Here is a 23,151-nt window from a genome sequence, read left to right as displayed (position 1 = left end):
TCTCTCTCTCTCAGTTGGAGTCTCTCCGGAGGAAGCGCAGTGTGTGAGGGACTTCTGAAGGATACAGAATTGCACTTTGGGCTCTAAAACTGTTGTCATATGCATACACACACACACACACACACACACACACATACAAAACACACATACACACACACAAACACACACACACACACACTCATTTGCTTCCTTGCCTTGATTCCTGTTGCCTCTTATTCATACACTCCTCTTATTGTCTCCAATTCACCTGCAGCCTCACACACCTGGAATGAGTTTCAGTGTGTGTCCAGTTCATTGGCTGCCTCCCTTTATGGACTCCTGGATTGTCGTCACCCATTATGACATCACTGGGAAATCCGCTACTCTGACTGACATCATGCTGAAATCATCCACAATGACCTCATACAGCTACATACAGCTCTGGAAAAAAATAACAGAACACTTAGTTTCTGAATCAGTTTCTCTGATTTTGCTATTTATAGATTTATGTTTGAGTAAAATGAACATTGTTGTTTTATTGTATAAACTACAGACATTTCTCCCAAATTCCAAATTAACATATTTTTTATGCAGCAAATGAGAAATGTCTGAAATAACAAAAACGATGCAGAACTTTCAGACCTCAAGTAATACAAAGAAAACAACAAGTTCATATTCATAAAGTTTTAAGAGTTCAGAAATCAATATTTGGTGGAATAACAAAGTTTTCATGCATCTTGGCAGCATGTTCTCCTCCACCAGTCTTACACACTGCTTTTGGATAACTTTATGCTGCTTCACTCCTGGTGCAAAAATTCAAGCAGTTCAGTTTGGTTTGATGGCTTGTGATCATCCATCTTCCTCTTGATTATATTCCAGAGGTTTTCAATTTGGTAAAATCAAAGAAACTCATCATTTTTAAGTGCTCTCTTATTTTTTTCTGAGCTGTATATATTTGATGTAATTATTGGATTTCTGTTTATGCTGTAATAGACAGTGGATGATTCCATTATGATGTCATATAACCAGTGGTTCTCCAGTGATGCCACAGTGGCATTAATTACAGTGTGATGTCATAGTGCATGACTCCAATGTGATGTCAAATTGGAAGATTCCCCTGTGAACGTCACAGTATATGATATTCTCCATGTAGCGTTTTAATAGACGATAACCGTGTGATTGATGTCGGTGTGGATGATTCCAACGTGATGTGATCATAGGTGATTCTTCAGTGATGTCATAAGAGATGATTCCCCTGCAGATGTCACTATAGTTTCTTCTCCAGTAGAGTTTTTTCTTCTGAAGATGATGTCACTATTGGAGATTTTCTAGTGATGTAACGGTTATCATTGCTGTCCCAATATTACCTCATAATATTTTTTTCCGCCATTTTTTAAATACATTTCATTACAGACCAACAGAAAACTTGGATAGGCAAACATTTCAGTTGTTTGTTATTTTGATGAGTTTAGTTTGTGTGTGTTAAGAAGGGTTTTTTCCACTTTGTTTTCTTAGATATGGGCCTGGATTCACAAAAGCTTTCCAAAGAAAAACTTTATGAAGAATCTTGACAAACAAAAAAAAAAAAAAAAAATAGTTCTTAAAAGCAGTTCTCCAAATCACTTTTTAAAAAAGTGCTTATTAAATATTATCTATTTATTAAGTAAAAGTTTCAATTCCCTGATCTTCTAGAGTCATTTGTAACACAAACTTTTATTCTGCTTCCTTTTATTAACTAAAAAAGATGCATTTTTTTTTAGTTTTCCATTATCCCCCTATATCATATTAAAGAAGAGCCGTTTTTGAAAATACCATGGGAATTTTTTTTTTTTTACGAATAACTATTTTCCCTGGCTTATATTTTTTTTAAAAATGAAGAAAAAAAAGCAAGATTTTTTTTTTTGGATGGTTTTGTGAATCCCTTCTCTGACCCATCTATTAATATACAGCTCTGGAAAAAAATGAGACCACTTAAAAATTGAGTTTCTTTGATTGTACCAAATTAAAGCAGCATAAAGTTATCCAAAAGCAGTGTGTAAGACTGGTGGAGGAAAACATGATGCCAAGATGCATGAAAACTGTGATTAAAAACCAGGGTTATTCTGCCAAATATTGATTTATTTGAATTATTTAATTTCTGCATCTTTTTTGTTATTTCAATCATTTCTCATTTTCTGCAAATAAATGCTCTAAATGACTTAAATATTTATTTGGAATTTGAGAGAAATGTTGTCTGTAGTTTATAGAATAAAACAACAATGTTCATTTTACTCAAACATAAACCTATAAATAGCAAAATCAGAGAACCTGATTCAGAAACTGAAGTGCTCTTAATTTTTCCCAGAGCTGTATATACAGACACTATGTATGAAGTTTTGAAAAGTAGCTTTAATACATTTATTAAACACTACAGTCCTACAGAAGACACTACATTAGTCATATTGCTCAATATCTCTTTATCTCTTCATCTCTCTCTCTCTCTCTCTTTATCTCTCTTTATCTGTCTTTCTCTCACCTCCCCCACCCATGCCACTCATGCCAGTGTCAGCAAGAATGTGTGTTTGTGCGTGTGTGTGTGTGTGTGTTCACGCTCTAATGTAAATGTTGTAAATCCTGCTGCAGAGCCGTGTGTATAATAGCAGTTTAGGCGTAATCTGGCCTCTCCACTACTCTCTCTCACTGCAGCTTATCCCGACCTCGCACGCCCGGAGTGCTCTGATAGGGAACTAATGCCAACACCCTGAGGGGCAAAAGGAAAAAGGCTGGGGCAGAAATGGCTTGGGAGGGGACGAGCAGGGGGATCATATTCCCTAATAATCAGGGATTAACCCCCGTCTGGTTGCCCTGGTGACCTTTGATTGACAGGGGTGTTGTAGGGATCTGTAAAGAGAGAGAGAGAATGAATGTAGAATAGGGGGCTTTGAGAGGGGAAGGGTTCAAAGGGAGTGTGTGTGTGTGTGTGTGTGTGTGTGTGTGTTGGATATGATGAAGAGCAGATGGGTAGAATCTTAAAGAGAGCTTAAACTCTTTGTTGTCTGATATGCTGAGAGGGTGTGTGCATGTTGTATGTTTGTGTGTGTGTGTGTGTGTGTGTTTTAATAGGGTTTCGTATCCATCCTGTAACAAAAGAAAAATATCTATTTTTCTCCTTTTTGTCCATAAAACTCCAGTAGCAGCACCTTTAACCCCTTAAACTGCAGGTGTATTGATCAGTTATCAGTTTCTTTGATTTTACTAAATTGAAAACCTCTGGAATATAATCAAGAGGAAGATGGATGATCACAAGCCATCAAACCACCAAACTGAACTGCTTGAATTTTTGCACCAGGAGTAAAGCAGCATAAAGTTATCCAAAAGCAGTGTGTAAGACTGGTGGAGGAGAACATGATGCCAAAATGCATGAAAACCATGATTAAAATCCAGGGTTATTCCACCAAATATTGATTTCTGAACTCTGAACTTTATGAATAGGAACTTGTTTTCTTTGCATTATTTGAGGTCTGAAAGCTCTGCACAATATTTATTTTTCTCAAACATAAACCTATAAATAGCGAAATGAGAGAAACTGATTCAGAAACTGAAGTGGTCTCTTAATTTTTCCCAGAGCTGTAATTCAAGATCAAGTCAGATTACACAGAAAACACTATCCAACCTGTTTACAGCTGTAGCACAAACCTTAGTTTAAATAATTCCCACCAAAACCCATGTTGTGTTGGTTTAGCATCACTAATAATATGCTAATTGCAAAATGTGAGGTGAATTTAGGCCGGATAAGATTATCAGACCTTTAGCTATCAAAAATCCTAACATATCTAATGAAAAACTGTGGTAGACAACTCTTGATTTTTGTCAATATACTTACATTTATAGTATTATTAATCCTTTTATTTGCTAGCTTTGCTAGCTAGCTTGGTGCGACACCACAGTTTAGCACAGTATAGAAGCATTTTTAAATCAGACACCCAGCATTATGCTCTGAACTTATTCTTTTACATTTTTTTCAATGATAATAAAAAGGACCATGGTTTCTGTGGGTGGGTACAGTAGATAACGCTTTCTTCCTTAATCAGTTTTATTGCTGACCAGCACAGGCTTCTGTTAGCTGATGTATCAGAGCTGGGGATCTGGTGCTTTCCTCCGAGTGTGCTGTTATGTTGTCTAATGATGCTGCATTGATAGGTGGCAGTTGGAGAAAAAAAAGAGGCGGAGTCTTGTATCTTCACATGTATCGGAGGAGGCATGCGCTTGTCCTGCTTTCTAGTTTTGGAAGCATCACAAAATGAAGGGTGGGATAATTTGGGCATCAAATAAATCAATGTTTAAGCACTTAATATTATTTTAGCTGGGAAATGATGGAAGTGGTGAAATTATGTATAAGTAAATATGAAGGAATCTGGTTAAATTGGTGTTTTTGTCCCAATTGGAACAGTGTTTGTTTGTGGTTCTACATTTATATGTGGGTCCAAATTGCTCTAGAACTGATTAACTCAACTATACAGTGTATTCTGATCCATTTTGGGACAATCGCCAAACACTCATCCACCCTCATTCACTCTCTCTCTCTCTCTCTCTCTCTCTCTTTCTTACCCTTCCTAACTGGAAATGAGTAACAATAAATGGTTTTGGGATTCTGACATTTTTTATTTTAATTTTTAAACACATATCTTTTCCATGATGTTTATGGCAATCATTGCAGATGAGTTAATAATGTATGCATTAATATGTATGTAGTGTATTTTTTGAAAGCGAATGTAATCTACTATGTATCTGTGGTGATGGCTGTGATGTCTATTGTTAATATCTCCTGCAGAATGGCACTGTTATTTTGGGCAGATACTTATTATTATTATTATGACTCATTAAAATGCAGAAGTCAGCAGTCTGTGTTTTGGGTGTGTCAGAAGGTTGGAGAATCAGTTGAAACCAGTTACACATTTTTTTCTTTTTCCACGGTTCAAGTGTAAGAATTACAGAATGTCAGCAGTCGTGTGGGTGTGCCCCTTTTGACCATATAATCAGTCATTTTATACCAATATATTATTTGAATGCCCAGTAGGACACTAAGGAATTACTAAGCTAATTCCCCTTAAAGTCCAATATACATATACTTAAAAAAACACTTAAAAATAATAAGTTTCTTTGATTTTACCTTATTTAAAACTTCTGGAATATAATCAAGAGGAAGATGGATGATCACAAGCCATCAAATCAAGCAGAACTGCTTGAATTTTGCCGAAAAGTTATCCAAAAGCAGTGTGTAAAACTGGTGGAGAAGAACATGATGCCAAAATGCATAAAACTGTGATTAAAAACAGGGTTATTCCACCAAATATTGATTTTTGAACTTTATGAATATGAACTTGTTTTCTTTGCATTATTTGAGGTCTGAATGAAACTTGCTAAATATACCCTTATTCCATTTAAACATTTATTTATTCATATTTCATATTCATTGTAAAAAGAAAAATGTCATAAATTAATAGACATTTTCAACTTTTTCAATTTTATATGAATCTCTTTTCTATTTTTGTTTAGGTTTGTTTTCTGTTTGTGTTTTAAATTGTCTGCTGTGTAAAAATAAAATTTTATATAAATCAATAAATACATTAATGAATAAAAAAATACGCTACGTAGAACGTAATTTAAAAAAAAGACGTAGGAGGGGGAGGAGCCCTGTGGTGGGCGTGGCCTCGGCGCTGAGTTGAGTTTCCTGCCGGAGAGAGCACGTGCTTCCGTGTGTAGTGGCTGGTCCTCCGGAGCTGCGTGTCTTTTTTCCGCGCGCCGTGTGGCCCCTTTAAACCGCCCCCACGCGCCGACCCCCGCCCCCCGACACACAGCCGCCCCAGCCCGGAGCCGCGCGGAGCCCCGGACCGTCTCTCAGGACTTCTTCTTCCAGCGGAGCAAGGCTTTGATCCGAGCGGCGCCGCGCGCGTGAGCGTGTGTGAGTGAAGGCGCGTGACATGACGCTGGAGGCGATCCGGTACCGGACCGGATCTCTGCAGATCCTCAACCAGCTGCTGCTGCCGCACGAGACCGTGTACGAGGAGATCCGCTCGGTGCAGGACGGATATGAGGCCATCAAGACCATGAAGGTAAGCGGGGGGGGTCCACGCGCACACCCGGCCCAGCGCGAGCGAGCGAGCGCGCGGCCAGGCCTCGGCGAGAGAGCGGCGGCGGCGGCAGCAGCGCGCGGCAGATGTTTCTTTGTGTTAAAGCTGTAGAGAGAAAGAGACGGGGCGCGGGGGCTCGCGCTCGCTTTTGTTCGTTTTGCCGTGTGTGTGTGCGTGTGTGTGCGCGTGTGTGTATAACGCTATGTCTGACCGCGGGAGCGCGCGCCCACTCTTTTATCACCCCTCAGTTTTAGAGGAAGCACAATGGCAGTGCATTAAAGGGCCCATACCCTGCATTCATTATATATGCGTTATAAGCTTCTACCTAATGCATGGAAGTCTGCCATATTCTTTTTGTTTATCCCCATAACTGTCAGTCTAAATTTCACACACTATATTGGGCGATATTCAGGATTTCAGTATTTGTATTTGGACTATATTGGGCGATATTCAGGACTTCACAGTCTGTATTTGATGATATTGAGGATTTTAACTCTGTTTTGTACAATATTCAAGATTTCACTATTTTAATTGGTCGACATTTAGGATTTCCCTTTTAGTATTGGGCAATATTCAAGATTTCTCAATCTCTATTGGGCGATATATTCAGGATTTCGTTATTTGTACTGAGCAATATATTTAAGATTTCGCTATCTGTATCTGTACTCTCTGTATTTGGTGCTGTTCAGTATTGTGCAAAATTCAATATTTCACTATGTGTTGCGCACTATTCAGTATTTTGATAATTGTATTGGCCAGTGCTCAGTGTTTTGGTATCTGTATTGGCAGGTGTTCAAAATTTCAGTATCTGTATATCAGCCAGCGTTAAAGATTCTGGTATCTGTATTAGCTGATATTAGGGGTGGGCAATATTATATCGTATACAATATATCGTGACGCAGAAATATCATGATAATAAAAATCCATATCGTGATAATAGGGCTGTTCTGTCTTAAAAGTATTTACTGTGAACTTTTAGGTGTATTTATTGTATAATTGTTTTAGTTTGCAGTTTATATGCATGCACTAAATATTCTGCAATATTATTTGCTGCATTATATTATTTTATGCTATATTATTTAATTTGCCACAATATGATTATTCTTTTATACTATTATACTATATTCCTAAAATTAGTGAATTATTTTAGTTTTCCTATATCGCCAAGTATACCGTTATCACAAAAATACCCTGAAATATCGTGATATTATTTTAGAGCCATATCGCCCACCCCTAGCTGATATTCAGTATTATGGTATCTGTGTTTGCAGATGTTCAAAATTTCTGTATCTGTATATTGGTATCTGTATTGGACGATTTGTATGATTTATGTACAACTATTAAAACGTAAAAGTTGAACATTTGAAAAGATCAACAGACTTGTTCAGCGAAACTTGACATCTTATCTTATTGATTGGTGATTTACTTGATAATTGGTATGACCAGTGACCACTGTCACACTCTGAAGGGACTGAGAGGTGAATTGATGAAACAGTCTGTAATTTCTGAACACTGCATCCAGTGGTTTATCTATTTTGCTATATTGATTTTGGAATTTAGTCCCTTATTTGAAACCTAAACTGTTTGTTCTTTGAACACAGCCCAAACACACACACTCACACACACACACACACAGATTTATTTCCTACATCATTTTGCGCTGTTATCAGTCTCTGTGTGGTCGTTGATCCTGGTTCAGTGTTTCCGCTCGGTGCTGGTTCACGTTGCACTCTGTTACAGCAAACCTGCTCTATGCATTATTGATGGAGCAGCTCCATCCTTCTTTCCCCCCTCCTCTTCTGTTGGAGTTCATCTCCACTCTATCTATCTCTCTCTCTCTCTCTGTCTCTTTTTCTCTCTTGCTCTCTCACTCGCTCGCTCACTGTCAGGCCTTTTTTTTTTTACTCCTGCTGTAAGCTGGAGATGAATGGAAATGACATCATAACGATGCAGCCGTCATTTAATTTAAGCCATAATTGCAAACAATTATAGAGTTCACGTTCCAAAAAAATGCTTTGTCCACACATTACACGCACAAAATCATTGAGTCACTAGATTTTGGAGCGTTACTGTGTGGATTTAATTGCGTTAATGAAGTCAGAATGTCAGATAAACATTAACCTGCATCTAATAACCAATGCCCAGTACCAGGTGTGGGCTATAGAGGGGTATAAACCCTTCATCATTAAGCTGGTATGATGGAGCTCCATCCAATACTTTTGGCGTGAGTTGGGAATGGTTTTGGTGCAACATACTGACCCAACACTCCTTTTACTGAATGCAGTCAGATCCTCATTACATTACATTACATTACATTTGGCAGACGCTTTTGTCCAAAGCGACTTACAGTAGTGAAGTACAGAAGTAAAATAAGTTAAAGGTAAAACATTTTTAGACAGGGCCTAAAGGAGGTCAAAGGGAAATAATAGGATGGAGGAGTGAAGGAGGGGAAGAAGGAAATGAGGTTAGAAGTAGTTAGTGTGTTAGAGGTGTTAGGAGAGTAAGGGCTCTTTGAAGAGCTCTGTCTTCAGGAGTTTATTAAAGATAGTGAGAGATTCTCCTGATCTGGTAGTAGAAGGTAGTTGGTTAGAGGTGTTAGGAGAGTAAGTGCTCTTTGAAGAGCTCTGTCTTCAGGAGCTTCTTAAAGATAGTGAGAGATTCTCCTGATCTGGTAGTGGAAGGTAGTTTGTTCCAGTCAGATCCTCACAGCAATACAAATACAAAATCTAGTTAGTCTAACGTCTTATCTGGACAGTAGATACAGTTATTCCAACAAAAAAGGAGGATACTTAAGAGTTTCTTGATTTCAGAAGTAGCAATAAATGAGCAGGTGTCTCAATACTTTTGTCCATATAGAGCCGTACGTTTCCCTTAGCCTAGTTATCAAATACACAGAATTTTGTATGTTGATTTCCCAATAAAAAAAATGTTTAGTCAAGAATTAAGGTTTATACCCTGTCCAGGAGTCTAAACCATAGTGTATTATGTATAATTCTCTAGTATGCTGCCTAACTGCTAAAATAATAAAAGCCTCAAACTTTGACATGAAATTTCCTATCAAAGCTTTTCCAGAAACCTGTACTCACAACAATGATGTCATGATAACATCACAGCCTTCCCACAAACACATAAGCCACCAACTTGAATAACCCTGCACTGATGCTGTCACTCACTACCTTCTTCTTCAACGATGATGTCACCATGTTAACCATGTCACAGTGGTGGGGGACTTTTCAAGGGTATGATGTCATGATGTCAGTAGCGGATCCTTCTTAAGTGGTTTCAACCAAAGATGTGTTTCTTTTAATACAGTTTAGGAGCAGAGGCTCTTCAGAGCTTTTTTTGGGCCCAATAGTTTTAGGGAATTTAAAATGCATGTAATGCATATAACAATGTTATTAATATTATTATTACACTCTTACTATCTCTGTTTGATTGTTGTCTTGTAGCCTTTTAGTCTTCAGGAACAAATTTTCCCTTTAATAAGCTCTTTTTAATACTTTTTTATTTAAAAGATAGCGTGGTAGCCTGAAGAAGCTAAACTGTGAAAAACTAAATGAGCTAAACTGTCATAGGCTAAATCAAGTAAAGTTGGTTTGAATAAGGTAAACTGTGAAAGGCTAAACTGTGAAAGGCTAAAAAGGCTAAACTGTGAAAGGCTAAACTGTGTTAAGCTAAATAGGCCATAATATTGTAGCCTGAATAAGATAAACTGTGTTAAGCTAAATAGGCTAAAATGCGGTATGGAGACTGAATAAGCTGAACGTTAAAAGTCTAAATAGGCTAAAATGTGGTATGGAGTCTGAATAAGCTAAATGATGAAAGGCTAAATACACTAAAATGTGGTATGAAGTCTGAATAAGCTGAATGTTAAAAGTCTAAATAGGCTAAAATGCAGTATGGAGCCTGAATAAGCTAAACTGTGACAGTCTAAATAGGCTAAAATGTGGTATGGAGTCTGAATAAGCTAAACTGTGGAAGGCTAAATAGGCTAAAATGCGGTATGGAGTCTGAATAAGCTAAACTGTGACAGTCTAAATAGGCTAAAATGTGGTATGGAGTCTGAATAAGCTAAACTGTGGAAGGCTAAATAGGCTAAAATGTGGTATGGAGTCTGAATAAGCCAAACTGCGGAAGGCTAAATAGGCTAAAATGTGGTATGGAGTCTGAATAAGCTAAACTGCGGAAGGCTAAATAGGCTAAAATGTGGCATGGAGTCTGAATAAGCTAAACTGTGACAGTCTAAATACACTAAAATGCGGTATGGAGTCTGAATATAAAAGTGAGCTGTAAGTGAGGAGTCTGCTGTGTGTCAACTGTTACTTGTTCTACATGGGGAGTAGAGCTCTGAAGTCCAAGTATCCAGACTTTGGAACTACATTCTGTTTGGGCCGTTGAAATTCTCAATGTTATCCTTTTTAATCTTTAAGGCCACTGGAATCATAATAGGATTGTCTTGGCTCATATATTAAATCTGATTAAATTCACATTGTTTGTTAATGTTTCTGTAACTACCTGTAATTAGCTCTGTATAACATTAGATTGAAAACAAATAAACATGGTCAGTACTCAGTCAGTGTTCCTACCTGTAATTACCTCTATATAACACAAATGTTTTATCCTTTCAGGTGCGTGGCGCTCCTGCCATCGCCATCGTGGGATGCTTGAGCCTGGCTGTGGAGTTGCGAGCGGGTGCTGGGGGTGAAGACCCTGTGGCATTTATCAGGGAGTCGCTGTGTCACCTGACCTCGGCGAGACCCACCGCTGTCAACATGGGCAGAGCCGCACGCGAGCTGATGGAGTTCACGGAGAACGAGAGCATGGAGAAAAGTGGAGACCAACTCAAAGAAAGGTAGAAGATTTACCCATTCACTCACTCACTCTCACTCACTCTCACATGTTTAGCAGGCTGCAGATTCTTCAGAAAGGGGTGCCTTTAGTAAAAAGACAAACAGATTTTGGTGCGTACTTTGTAAGTGTGTACTTGTTTTTGTTGTATAAATGTCTAAATGTTTAAATACCAATACAATGCCTCGCCATGTCTTGGCCCCTCCACAGTGTGATAGCTTTGATTGAGGAGATGCTGGAACGAGACGTGAACGACAACAAGAAGATTGGTAACTACGGTGCCCAGCATATCCTGTCGGGCGTGCCTAGAGACTCTGTTACCATCCTCACACACTGCAACACTGGTAGCCTCGCCACAGCTGGATACGGGACTGCGTTGGGTAAGTGTGTGTGTGTGTGTGTGTTTTGAGTTGTGGGTTCGATACCTGGTTCCACTAATGGCAGGTTCACACTACACGATTTTTCACTGCACGCCGAGAGTTTTTTGTTGATCGCAGACAAAAAAAAATCAGCTCAGTGGCAAATCGGTGATCTCTTGACACTCGTTCAGTGCTGTAGTGTGAACTATTGAAAGGCGCTCGCCCGGCAAATATTTGGCATGCTAAATATCTGACCCAGTCAGCGACTGGGAGTCAGGAGCAGTGGCGACCCACAGCCAGTGGAATCACAGAAAAAGAAAACACGGGTCCAAAAACGTATCTTCTGCATGACTATAAATGTTTATGGAGAGTTTTAACACTTTCTTTACCTGTTATATCAGTAAATTACTGTTAAATGCTAGAGGGAGCTATCGAGTGAGTCCTCTATGAGTGGGGTGAAGGAAGCTAAAAGCAAAACAAGTTATTTTTCTATGGTGTTGCAAAAATGGTTTCTGTGGGGTTGCTATGACTTGCATGAGCTGGAGATATTTGAGGACCTCATTTACACTCTTGCTGCCAAATACAATCAGATCCTAACAACAATGTGCCAAAAGAGATATGGGGTAGTGTAAACCCACTATTACATGCTGCTCCATCTTCTAAAATAGGGTTGATTTATGTGTATTAAATCTATTTGTGTATTAATCTGTGTGTGTGTGTGTGTGTAGGTGTGGTGCGGTCTCTGTACGCTCTGGGTCGTCTGAAGCGTATGTATTGTACAGAGACGAGGCCGTATAATCAGGGCGCCAGGCTGACGGCGTATGAAGCCGTGTCGGAGGGCTTCCCTGCCACGCTCATCACAGACAGCATGGCTGCCATCGCCATGAGAGAGAAGGGCATCACCGGTGAGTGTTTACATTACATTACATTTGGCGGACGCTTTTGTCCAAAGCGACTTACAATATTGAAGTGCAAATAATAGAAGAGGTTAAGTACAAAAATAATAGAAGTTAAAAATAAAGCATCTATAGATAGGGCCTTAAGGAGGTCAGAGGGAAATAATGGGATAGAGGAGTAGAGAAGAGGAAGAAGGAGATGAGGTTAGAATTAGTTAGTTTGTTAGAGGTGTTAGGAGAGTAAGTGCTCTTTGAAGAGCTCTGTCTTCAGGAGTTTATTAAAGATAGTGAGAGATTCTCCTGATCTGGTAGTAGAAGGTAGTTAGTTAGAGGTGTTAGGAGAGTAAGTGCTCTTTGAAGAGCTCTGTCTTCAGGAGTTTATTAAAGATAGTGAGAGATTCTCCTGATCTGGTAGTAGAAGGTAGTTAGTTAGAGGTGTTAGGAGAGTAAGTGCTCTTTGAAGAGCTCTGTCTTCAGGAGTTTATTAAAGATAGTGAGAGATTCTCCTGATCTGGTAGTAGAAGGTAGTTAGTTAGAGGTGTTAGGAGAGTAAGTGCTCTTTGAAGAGCTCTGTCTTCAGGAGTTTATTAAAGATAGCGAGAGATTCTCCTGATCTGGTAGTAGAAGGTAGTTAGTTAGAGGTGTTAGGAGAGTAAGTGCTGTTTGAAGAGCTCTGTCTTCAGGAGTTTATTAAAGATAGTGAGAGATTCTCCTGATCTGGTAGTAGAAGGTAGTTTGTTAGAGGTGTTAGGAGAGTAAGTGCTCTTTGAAGAGCTCTGTCTTCAGGAGTTTATTAAAGATAGCGAGAGATTCTCCTGATCTGGTAGTGGAAGGTAGTTTGTTCCACCATTGGGGAACTCTGTATGAGAACAGTCTGGATTGCTTTGTGTGAGTGTTTGGCAAAGCGAGGCGACGTTCATTGTTTGTTAGTGTGTGTTTGTGTGTATTGAAGCAGCAACGTTCAGAAATTCATTATTAATGCTGCTTTTTGCACAGGGTTCGTACGGTCATGAAAAACCTGTTTTTAAGCTGTATTTGTAAAGTTTTTCCTTATTGTGTGTGTTTGTGTGTTTGTGTAGCTGTGGTTGTAGGAGCAGACAGAGTTGTTGCCAATGGCGACACAGCAAACAAAGTGGGTACGTACCAGCTGGCCATCCTAGCCAAGCATCATGGGATACCGTTCTATGTGGCGGCTCCCAGCACATCATGTGACCTGAGTTTGGAGAGTGGCCGGGACATCGTGATCGAAGAGCGGCCAGCGGTGGAACTGACCAGCATCAACGGGGTCCCTGTTGCTGCACCAGGTGTGTGTGTGTGTGTGTGTGTGTTAAACATGGTAGACTTGTAGTTGCAGTCACTGTGTGACTACATGTGTGAAAAAATGTTCAAAAGTGTGTGTGTGTGTGTGTGCCTGCCTGAGAGACTGTGTGTGAAAAACAGTGGTGTGAGGGAATGACGTGGCAGCTGAATCTATGCTGTTCTGTCTTTTAATTAAATACATCAAAGAGAAAGTAGCGAGGGAGTGATGAGGTGTGTGTGTGTGTGTGTGTGTGAGAGTGTGAGAGAGAAAGCGAGAGAGAGAAAGCGAGAGAGAGAAAGCGAGAGAGAGATCAGCTTAATTAAAGGTGGAGGTTTAATAGCTGTGTGGTGTCTGGGGTACAGGCAGCTCTCTGGTGGAGATTAACTCTGATTGGTTGATCTGACAGTTCACACAGTGAGCTCAGATCTGTAACACTTTCAGTTTTGTGGGATTCTGTGCTGTTAGTATTAAAAAAAACGATTGATAAACAGGTATGGGTCAGCAGCGTGACCACGATATGCATGTGGCAGGTGATTATGGTAACAGTGTAAGGGCGTTACACACAGGTCAGTGGTGTAACAGTGTAGGAATGAGTTATCAGTCAGTGGTGAAATAATTTATAACAGGTTGCAGGCCAGTGGTGTAATGTGTGGAACAGTAGTCATGGGTGTTGCGGGTGATTATAGTAACAATGTGATGAGTGTTACAGGTCATTGGGGTAGCAGTGTGGGGGTGTTAGAGGTCATTGGTTCAACAGTGTATAACAGTGGTGTAATGGTGTGAAATAAGTGCTGTGTCAGTGGTGTAACAGTAACTGAGTTGCAGGTCAGTATGGTATCAGTGTGGAGGTTACAGGTCAGGGGTGTAACTGTGTGGAATGAGTTACGGTTCAGTTATAGGCCATTGGTGTAATAGTGTGGATGGAATCACAGGTTAGTGGTGTAATAGTATGGATTGTTATACACATTAGCAATGTACCACTGTTACAAAATTTAGTAACAGTTGTAGTAGGTCAGTGGTGTAACATGGGGGTGATGTAACAGTCAAACGATTTGCTGATAAGTACAGGAAGAGTTTGAAGAGTGTTACAGGTCATTGGTGTGGTGTTATAGTGAGAACCATGTTATAAGGTGTATGGTAACAGTGTGGAGGGTGTTGGACATCAGTGGTGTAGCCGCGTGGAATGAGTTACGTGTCACTGGCGTGACAGTATATAGTGTGTTATAGGCCATTGGTGTAATGGTGTGGAATGAGTGACAGGTTAGTGGTGTAACAGTATGGATTGTTATGAATTTAAGTAACGTAACAGTGTTACAAATCAATATCGTAACAGTTTAGGGGGTGTAATAGGTCAGTGTTGTAACATAGAGTTGCTGTAACAGTAGAACAAATTGCTGTTTAATATAGTAACCGTGTGAGAAGTGTTACAGGTCATTGATGTAATAGTGGGGAGGGCTATGTAACAGTGTTACAAATCAATATAGTTACTGTGTGGAGGGTGTTACTGGTCAGTGGTGTAACAGTAGGGATTGTTATAAAGGTCAATAATGTAACAGTGTTGCATATCAATGTGGTAACAATTTAGAGGGAGTAATAGGTCAGTGGTGTAACATAGAGTTGTTGTAACAGTCAAGCGAGTTGCTGGTAAGTATGATAACAGTGTGTTGCAGGTCATTGGTGTAATAGTGAGGAACATGTTATAGGTCAGTATGGAACAGTGTGGAGGGTGTAACGGGTCAGTGGTGTAACCATGTGAAAAGTAATGTGGCTTGGTGGTGTAACTAAGTGGAGTCAGTGTTGTAATGGTGTGGAATGAGTTATGGGTCAGTGGTGTAACAGTATAGTGTAGTGCTGGGCGGTATACTGGTTCATATGGTATACCATAGGAGAATTTTGAACCGGTATGCATTTTTCACATACCGCTTAGAGGCGTTGTGGAGCGCCACCAAAGAAGCATGCTGGGACAGCTATCTAGCTAACGCTAGCCAGTTAGCATAACAAGGTAACACACGAGTTGACAGTAGCTCAGCGCTCCATCCTGCCTGAGAACAGCACTTTATCCCACAGACGAGCCCAGAAACGGTCCTGAGTACAGAATTATTTATTCAGCAAGTGATAAAACTCGAGAATATGAGGTGAGCACTACCTAAAGCCCTGTTTAAATATATTAATACTGTAGCTTGAAGGATAATTTGAATGCACACTAAACTGAATGTATTTGTTAACTGGAGATAGAAGAGAATGGTGGCTGATTTTAATACTGTAATACCTCTAACAGCTTCAACTTTCAACAATCTCTTTTTAGGGGCTGTTGTTTACATTCTTCAGCTGTTTTCCTGCAAATGAAAGACTTAGTGTTTTATATTACATGAACTCCTAACAGTACAGTCAGGCACAAACCTATATAAAAGCCCAGACATCAAAAAAAATAATAATAATAAAATAATAAAAATACAGTAATCTACCGTGAACCCTTCAAAATTTTGAGAAAAAAAAACAAAACGTTTTTGGTCATACCAGCCAGCACTAGTGTGATGTGTTACACACAGTATAGTAACCGTCTCTCTCTCCTTCTGTCTCTCTCTGCAGGTATAGAGGTGTGGAATCCAGCGTTTGATGTGACTCCTCATCAGTTGATAACGGGTGGGATCATCACTGAGCTGGGGGTCTTTCTGCCCTCTGAGCTGCAGGCCGCGCTGACCGGCCGCCTCACTGCACTGTAAAGCCACAGCGCCCCTGCTGGCCTGGCTGTGTTACTGCACCACACTCCACCACTACCACTCTCTCTCTCTTTCTTTCTCTCTCTTTCTGTCTCTCTTTTCACAGTGGTGGATTTTGCACTTTTGAGAAAAGAAAAAAAAAACACATCAAAAAGCTTTCTTTCTTTTTCTGTCTCTTTCTCTCTCTGTCTCTCTCTCTCTCTCTCTCTCTCTCTCACACACACACACTCACACCCACACAAAATTAAATGTGGAGCTGTAAATCACATTTTCACAACCCAGGGACAATTATAGAGAACACACACACACACACACACACACACACACTTCTTTTCTTTCCTCTCTGTCTGTAGCCTAGTGTTAAAAAAACTGGGTTTTATTTACTGTTCAGTTGCACTCTCTCTTTCTTTCTTTCTCGTTTATTCTCTCTAGCTCCTTTCCTTTGCCTGTCCTCTCTCCATTTCTTTTTCTCTCTTTTTCTTTCTGTCTCTTTTTTTGTCTTGCTGTCTCTCGCTCCCTCCCTCTCCCTGGCTCAGCTCTAGTCTTTAAGGAAAGGTGAATTAGTTAGTGGCTTAACGGAGGAGAGTATTCAGTTTTAGCTGAGATTATACAGTGTTTTGAATTGCGCAGAATATTTCCAGATCAAAAATGACTTTAAATTGAATAGAGTTTATTCAGTTCTTATCGGGTAGGTCACTGGATTTGGCAGTTTTGGAGTAGACTGTTGAGTAGCTGTAATAATAATGAATTAGCGTAATGGTGTTTTACTTTAGCGCTCTAAAAGTAAGGGCTATCCAGTAGTGTACATATGTACAAAATGACAAAATTTGCATTGATTTGCTTTGAAATCCCTCGCCATGAGTGTTAATTCGTAAAGGAGCTCATCGAGCAGAAGCGAACTGAAATGTTATATTAACATTAAGTCTTTCTTTTTATGCTTTATTTGGAACTTTTTCAGGGGGTTAACTTCCCCTAAATTTGGTCAAATGTTTAAATACTGATGTGTTATGGAGCAAACAAATTGCTAATTGAGCAGAAGGACATTTACACACAAAGAAATCATCTCATATTAGGTTTAACGAATAATAATGCTATAAAAAAGTTTATTTAATATCCCAATAATTAAAATGACCTGTAAAAAGCTTTGAGTGCCATAAAACCTACAGGCAAATTTACCTGCTGGATGTTTAGTGATTGAATTGCTGCTAATTTGCTACCCAGGCTCTGCCCACAAAATGCATCTGCGCTAAAAATATAATAAAATCTCACACAACAAACACTTCAAGCAGTCTGATTATAAATAACAGTATACCAAAGGTGTGTGCTACAGATACAGATTTACACTAATGTTCTTTTTAAAACTTGCCCAATCTAGCAAAGAACGCTTATTATGGAAGCCCATTACTGCCACTTAAAAATCATTTTAATTTTTCATTAAGTTTTTAAAGTTATTAATTTGAGATTCTATCTCATCATTTTTAGATTATATCTCATCACTTTGAGATCCTGTCTCACCTTGAAAAGCTATGGCTTTATTTTTTGTTGTTATTTTGAGACAGTAGTTAAAGATTTTGTATTTTGAGAAGCTAAGACATCATTTTGAGATGCTGTTAAGTCCTATTTTGAGATAGTATCCCATTATTTTTGGTTGTCTCTTCATTTTGAGGTACTAATTTGATTATTTGAAGAATATTTAAATTCTTTCCCGATGTTTTGAGATTTCTTTTTATTTAGAGACCCATTATTAAGTGGTGGGTATGGGCATTCACATGCAATAGCTAGCTTTAAAAAAAACACACACATTAATGGGCAGTTCACTGAAAAGCCAATCAAACACTTCTGCTTAATGCAGTATTCAGACTGATTTTTGACTTTTTAAAAATTTTCTCAGAATTGGTGTAAAAAAAAAACTGAACTTTAATAGAAATACATTGTTTTATGAAGTGGATACGGCGGTGGAGGTACGTCTTATCGGACGTTCTGTAAATGGGTCAGTGGGTCGTGTTCGATGTTGTCAGCGTGAGTAAACGGTGCTATGGAGCTAGACTACACAATACCTCAGTAGACTACCCAGAATCCTCTGCTCCTGCAGCGTGTAACTGTTTATTCCCAGTTTATTCCCCATTGTGAAGTGTGTTGTCTTGTGTCATGTTAGACCATGGTCACTTTCTCTCTCTCTCAAACACACATACACATATATACATATACACACACACACATACATATATACACACACATGCGTAATCTCACAATCCAGTCAGGGCCTTCATTTAATAACACTGATGGTGAGATTTCTTGGTTCACAGTGGACTGGAATCAGTAAGGGAGTAAAATCTGAACTGGATAGTGGTTAACTTGTGTAAATGTAAAACATCTTGGAGAACAAGTTCTGATCTGGCATTATTTTTTATGCTAATATTCCATACACTATGGGCCAATGACTGTAGAAAGCCTGGATAGTGCTTTGCCTACCAAAGGTGAAGCCACTGCTGCGCCTCTGCTGTCTGCCCATTTTTTATATAATTTTTCTCCAGTGTTTAATTTGTTCTATGTATTGATGCAACAAAATGATTGACAGCCTTGGCCTAAACTGGAACTTGTTCTGCCTAAACTGCACTGTTACTGTTGGGAGATTAAACCTACAGGACAAACTGGGTATCCATTGGCAGAAATTCTCATTTCTGTTCCTTTAGGCTGCTCTGTAAACTCAATGAAGGCAGTCTGAGACACCAATACATGCAAAATCTTTGACTTTAAACTGGATTCACGGTCCAGATTTTATCACTTGGTCCAGAGCATATTAACCTAGCGACAAAACATCACATATTTCCATGAGGCTTATCGGCTTAGCAACTCTCTAGGTAGCAACGATTGACGCTTGTGGTGGGTTGGTGCATTTTTAGGTCTTCTAAAATACAGTACCTGCTACAAAGACCCTAAAAGGAACATTATTAGTACAAACTAATCTTCTATTTCTGCTCAGTATGGATTTGAAGAACCACTGATGTTATTTACACGGCAGCCATATTGCTTATTAAATTCTAAGAAATTTAATGTGAACTAATTTTACTTACTCTTGAATTGGAGGCACACTATGTCTGGTGGGCAAAATGTCAATTAAGTAAGCAAGTATGGCTCAATCTCTGGTCTCTACTGCTGGACTCCAACTGTACTCTAAAGCCTAGGCTGGAGTTGAGGTTTGATGGGTTCTTGGTAGGGATTTCCCATTAAGACTTACTCTTAATTTGTTTAAAAAAATGGTTTCTGTAAGCCTGGCTCTACTGCAGTGGACAATTTTGGCTTGGCTTCATTTTTTATAGATTGGAAAGAAAAGTAAAGCAAATTAACCATGGCGTCCATGTTTTCTACAGTCATTTGCACTAATTAGCAAGAAATGCTAACTAGTACAGCACTGGTATCTCCATCTGATTGGATTTGGCTTTGAATGTAATGAGGCCAGTTCTCCTCACTGCCTTACACAACCAGCAAAAACACCCACCACACCCACCACACACACTGATTGGTTGAATATTATGGGCACGCCCCATGCCATCCCTCACCCCACTTCATTTTTTGTGGTGTCACTGTCTTAGCAATATCAGACACCAAATTCTCTACAAAAAAAAAGAAAAATTACACAGCGAAAGAACAAGAATAATGACAAAAATGTTTGAGAATATGAAGAATTTCCCTCTTCTTTTCCCTTTATCTTTTTGTTTTCATCCCCCGATCCCTCGTTTCACAATAACGTTGTGTTGCGTCAACAGGAATGAAGCAGAGCTGGTGTGGAGGGCGTGTTACCGTTTTATGATTATTGTTATTTTCACAAAGAACAACCACATGTAGCACCAAAATGATCAATCAAATAGTGTCTATAAGTGCATCCGTCATTTAAACGTGAATATCCAGAATGCAGTCCTGATATCCCAAAAGCATTAAAATCGCCTTAAAAATTGGATTAATTGGAAAAAAAATTAAGTGACATTTGCTCTTTTGGGAAATCAGAACGACATCTCTGTTGTGATTTTATTTTTACGAATTTAATACTTAGGATTTTTCTTATTTTGTAGATTTTGGGAAAAATGTTGACCGTAAAGAGAGAGTCAATGTAGCAAATTTCGTGGCCATCTGTGTGTTCACTAGATTTGATTAATTTCAAGAAAAAAAGGTACGAGGTTTTGTTTGTTTCTCATCATGTCCACTCTTCTTTGGCTGTTACCTGTTTTTATTTTATATATATATAAAATATATATGTATACTCTATATCTCAGAATTGTGGTTCTTGGTGATGATACTTGTTTAAAAGCGTGTCATGGGAAGGCCTTCTTCATACATAGTGCATCGTTCCGCACCAAGCAGCGCACCATAACTGACATAGCCAGTAATAGTTTTATTCATATTAGAGCAAAACAACTAGAGATTAGAGGAATTTTCTTTACAGAGAAATCGTACTGTCCGTGCTCCACCCACAAAAGCATTCTTTGGTGGCTTCCATAGATTCCTGTAGTTGTGCATCATTCTGTAGTTTGAGTTGGGAAAGTTGGGTATTAGGAACTCTAGACCTAAACAGCCCTGCACTTTTAACCACCAGAAATGAATTTTATATGATTACAAATACGAAAGAACTATTTGAAAAGTTTCCACCAGCTAAAATAATTGCATAATGCCATAAAATAGTCAATACGCTTGCTGATATGGCACAAAACACAAACAAACAAGCAAACTAGACCTAAAAAGGATTTCTGACTCGAAATATTATTTCTTGTAAAAAACGGCAAATAACCATGTTCTAAACCTCATATGTTTTGTTCTTTGTATATTTTTCTCCTGAATCCTCTTCAATCCTCTGATTTATGATGCTGTATTCGAGTCAAAATACAGACATGCTACATGCTAAAGCTAACAGTAGCATGCCACATGCTAAGCTAAGTTAGTTAAAAGAGGTTGTGATAGTTTTGTGCTAACGTCAGCATGGCATTGTTGCTTCAAATCTGCCAACCTGCCTTCAGATGTCTACAATAACCCAATATAGCTTAATAGCATAGCAATGTGGTCTTTAAATTAAACATAAGATCAAGTTTTTGTTGCAGGTGATATTTGGTGCATTGCCAATCAATTACAACCAATCAGCTTTATCACGTTTATTTCCATTAAATGCAAAATCTTGGACTGTAAACTGGATTCATGGTCCAGATTTTATTATTTGGTCCAAAGCATATTAACAGAGGAACTTAGCAACTCTCTACATGGCAACGATTGATGCTTTTGGTGGGTTGGTGCAGTTTTAGGTCTTCTGTGATTTACAGTTCCTGCTACAGAGACCCTAAAAGGAACATTATTAGTACAAACTAATCTTCTATTTCTGCTCAGTAAGAAATTTAATATACATTCTCTTTACTTACCCTTGAATTGGTCAGTCAGTTAAGATATGTTTAAATAAAAAAAAAATCACTAGAATTAAATTATCTTAAATCTCTTCTAATTTATCCTCAAAACTTTGAGATTTAAGCGAGTTGAGGAAAAGTTTTAAGGATGTTTTTTATAGAACTGTTTCATTAGCCTCTTAGACCTACGCATGCTAGCTAGCTAAGTTAGCATTAGCTAACTTACCTCACACTGAGGTAAATTGTGTAGACTAGATATTCGCTGAACCTGAACTTTAGAGTTTTAAACTTAAAAAAAAAATTAAGGAACAGAATGACTGGAATCGGTTTTAATTCTGTTAACAGAGAGTTACTGGTTTTATTAGAGTAAAAAGGCAGTTAGCCTGCCTTTTTTTAGCAGCTAGCTAGCTAGCTTAATCTGTTGCTGTATAATGTAGGCTAGTAAGCTAAACTGCTGCCCCAAAAACAAAACTATTCAACAATTCAAGATTGTTACTCTTAATTCGATATCAGACCAAGTCAAGGTGTTATGAGAGATGTTTAGGCTAGATCACGATTAGCGAGTTTAGCTAATCACGACGCTACCATTCCATTCGCAGTGAGGTAAAATTGGCGCGCTCAACCCCTGGTGCCAAATCAAGTACTTGGTGCTTTTGAACCAATAAGAGCGCGCCTCGCAGACGCCCCAGCCAATGGGAAGGGTGCTTGGTGCATGGCTGTGTGAGTTTGAGAAGACCTCCCCATGTGTGTGTTCATTCATGTTTATTATGACTGCTAATCACAGCTAGGTTAAGTTTTGTATAATGTGGAAATAGCTGGAGAAAAAAAAGGCTGGATTTTTATACATATGTATATGAATATAATACTGTATACAGCATACGACATGAACTAAGAAACGTCTTTCACTTCAGTACAATAAAGAAGAGGGAAACAATGCACTTCTGGTGTCTTTATTTTTTCATCTGTTAATAATCATCTGTTATTTCAGACATTTTGATATTGTAATACATTGTAATAAAACACAGTCACACAAGACTATCTGATTTCATTAGTTTATATTCAGTTATACAACAAAACATATTTACAGGTTCGTTTAAAAAAAAATAGAATATCCTTAAAAATTACTTTATTTCAGTAATTCAGTTCAGAATGTGAAACTCATATATTATATAGATGTATTAAACACAGAGTGGTCTATTTTAAGCGTTTATTTCTTGTATTGTTGATGATTATGGCTTACAGCTAATGAAACGTGTCCCAGAAAATTCTAATAATAAGGGTACTTTTGCCAGTGTGGGCAGTGTGCGAAGTCCTGCTGGAAAATGAAATCTGCATCTCCATAAACGTGAGCAGAGGGAAGCATGAAGTGCTGTAAGATTTTGTGGGAAAACAAAACTGCACTGACTTTAGACTTGTGGCATAACCCAAACAAGGGCTTAACCAAACTTTGGTCAAAATATAAGTTGAGCTCTCTGTCCAAATAATAATAAAGATGTATTATCATGACATTATCATGATGTGTGTGTATATATATATATATATATATATATATATA

General features: G+C 38.6%; 2 protein-coding genes across 6 annotated transcripts in view; both read left to right on the top strand.

Annotated features, from left to right (window-relative positions):
- Window positions 1-4,858, top strand: part of cc2d1a (coiled-coil and C2 domain containing 1A) — a 31,653-nt gene extending 26,795 nt beyond the window's left edge. For all 5 annotated transcript variants that reach the window (XM_022674477.2, XM_022674474.2, XM_022674473.2 and 2 more), the window contains one exon: window positions 15-4,858. In XM_022674477.2, the coding sequence (XP_022530198.2) occupies window positions 15-47 (33 nt within the window). In that variant the 3' untranslated portion in view covers window positions 48-4,858. The remainder of the gene's footprint in view (window positions 1-14) is intronic.
- An 839-nt stretch (window positions 4,859-5,697) lies between these two features.
- mri1 (methylthioribose-1-phosphate isomerase 1) lies at window positions 5,698-22,534 on the top strand. The gene is made up of 6 exons (XM_007229541.4): window positions 5,698-6,071; window positions 10,718-10,941; window positions 11,148-11,317; window positions 12,025-12,201; window positions 13,272-13,496; window positions 16,082-22,534. Exons 1-6 carry the CDS (start codon window positions 5,940-5,942, stop codon window positions 16,213-16,215), a joined length of 1,062 nt encoding a protein of 353 aa, XP_007229603.1. The 5' UTR covers window positions 5,698-5,939; the 3' UTR covers window positions 16,216-22,534.
- The last annotated feature ends 617 nt before the right edge of the window (window positions 22,535-23,151 follow it).

Source organism: Astyanax mexicanus, chromosome 21 (assembly GCF_023375975.1).
Source record: "Astyanax mexicanus isolate ESR-SI-001 chromosome 21, AstMex3_surface, whole genome shotgun sequence".
Taxonomy (NCBI): domain Eukaryota; kingdom Metazoa; phylum Chordata; class Actinopteri; order Characiformes; family Acestrorhamphidae; genus Astyanax; species Astyanax mexicanus.
The sequence above is the reverse complement of the archived record's forward strand: the minus strand, read 5'-3'. Positions and strand labels throughout refer to the sequence as shown.

Excerpts from the sequence above, each read along its gene's own strand:
- mri1 (XM_007229541.4), top strand. The coding sequence starts at position 5,940 with ATGACGCTGGAGGCGATCCGGTACCGGACCGGATCTCTGCAGATCCTC. Across the intron at positions 10,942-11,147 it reads GGAGACCAACTCAAAGAAAG|TGTGATAGCTTTGATTGAGG; the intron begins GTAGAAGATTTA and ends GCCCCTCCACAG. Across the intron at positions 13,497-16,081 it reads GGTCCCTGTTGCTGCACCAG|GTATAGAGGTGTGGAATCCA; the intron begins GTGTGTGTGTGT and ends CTCTCTCTGCAG.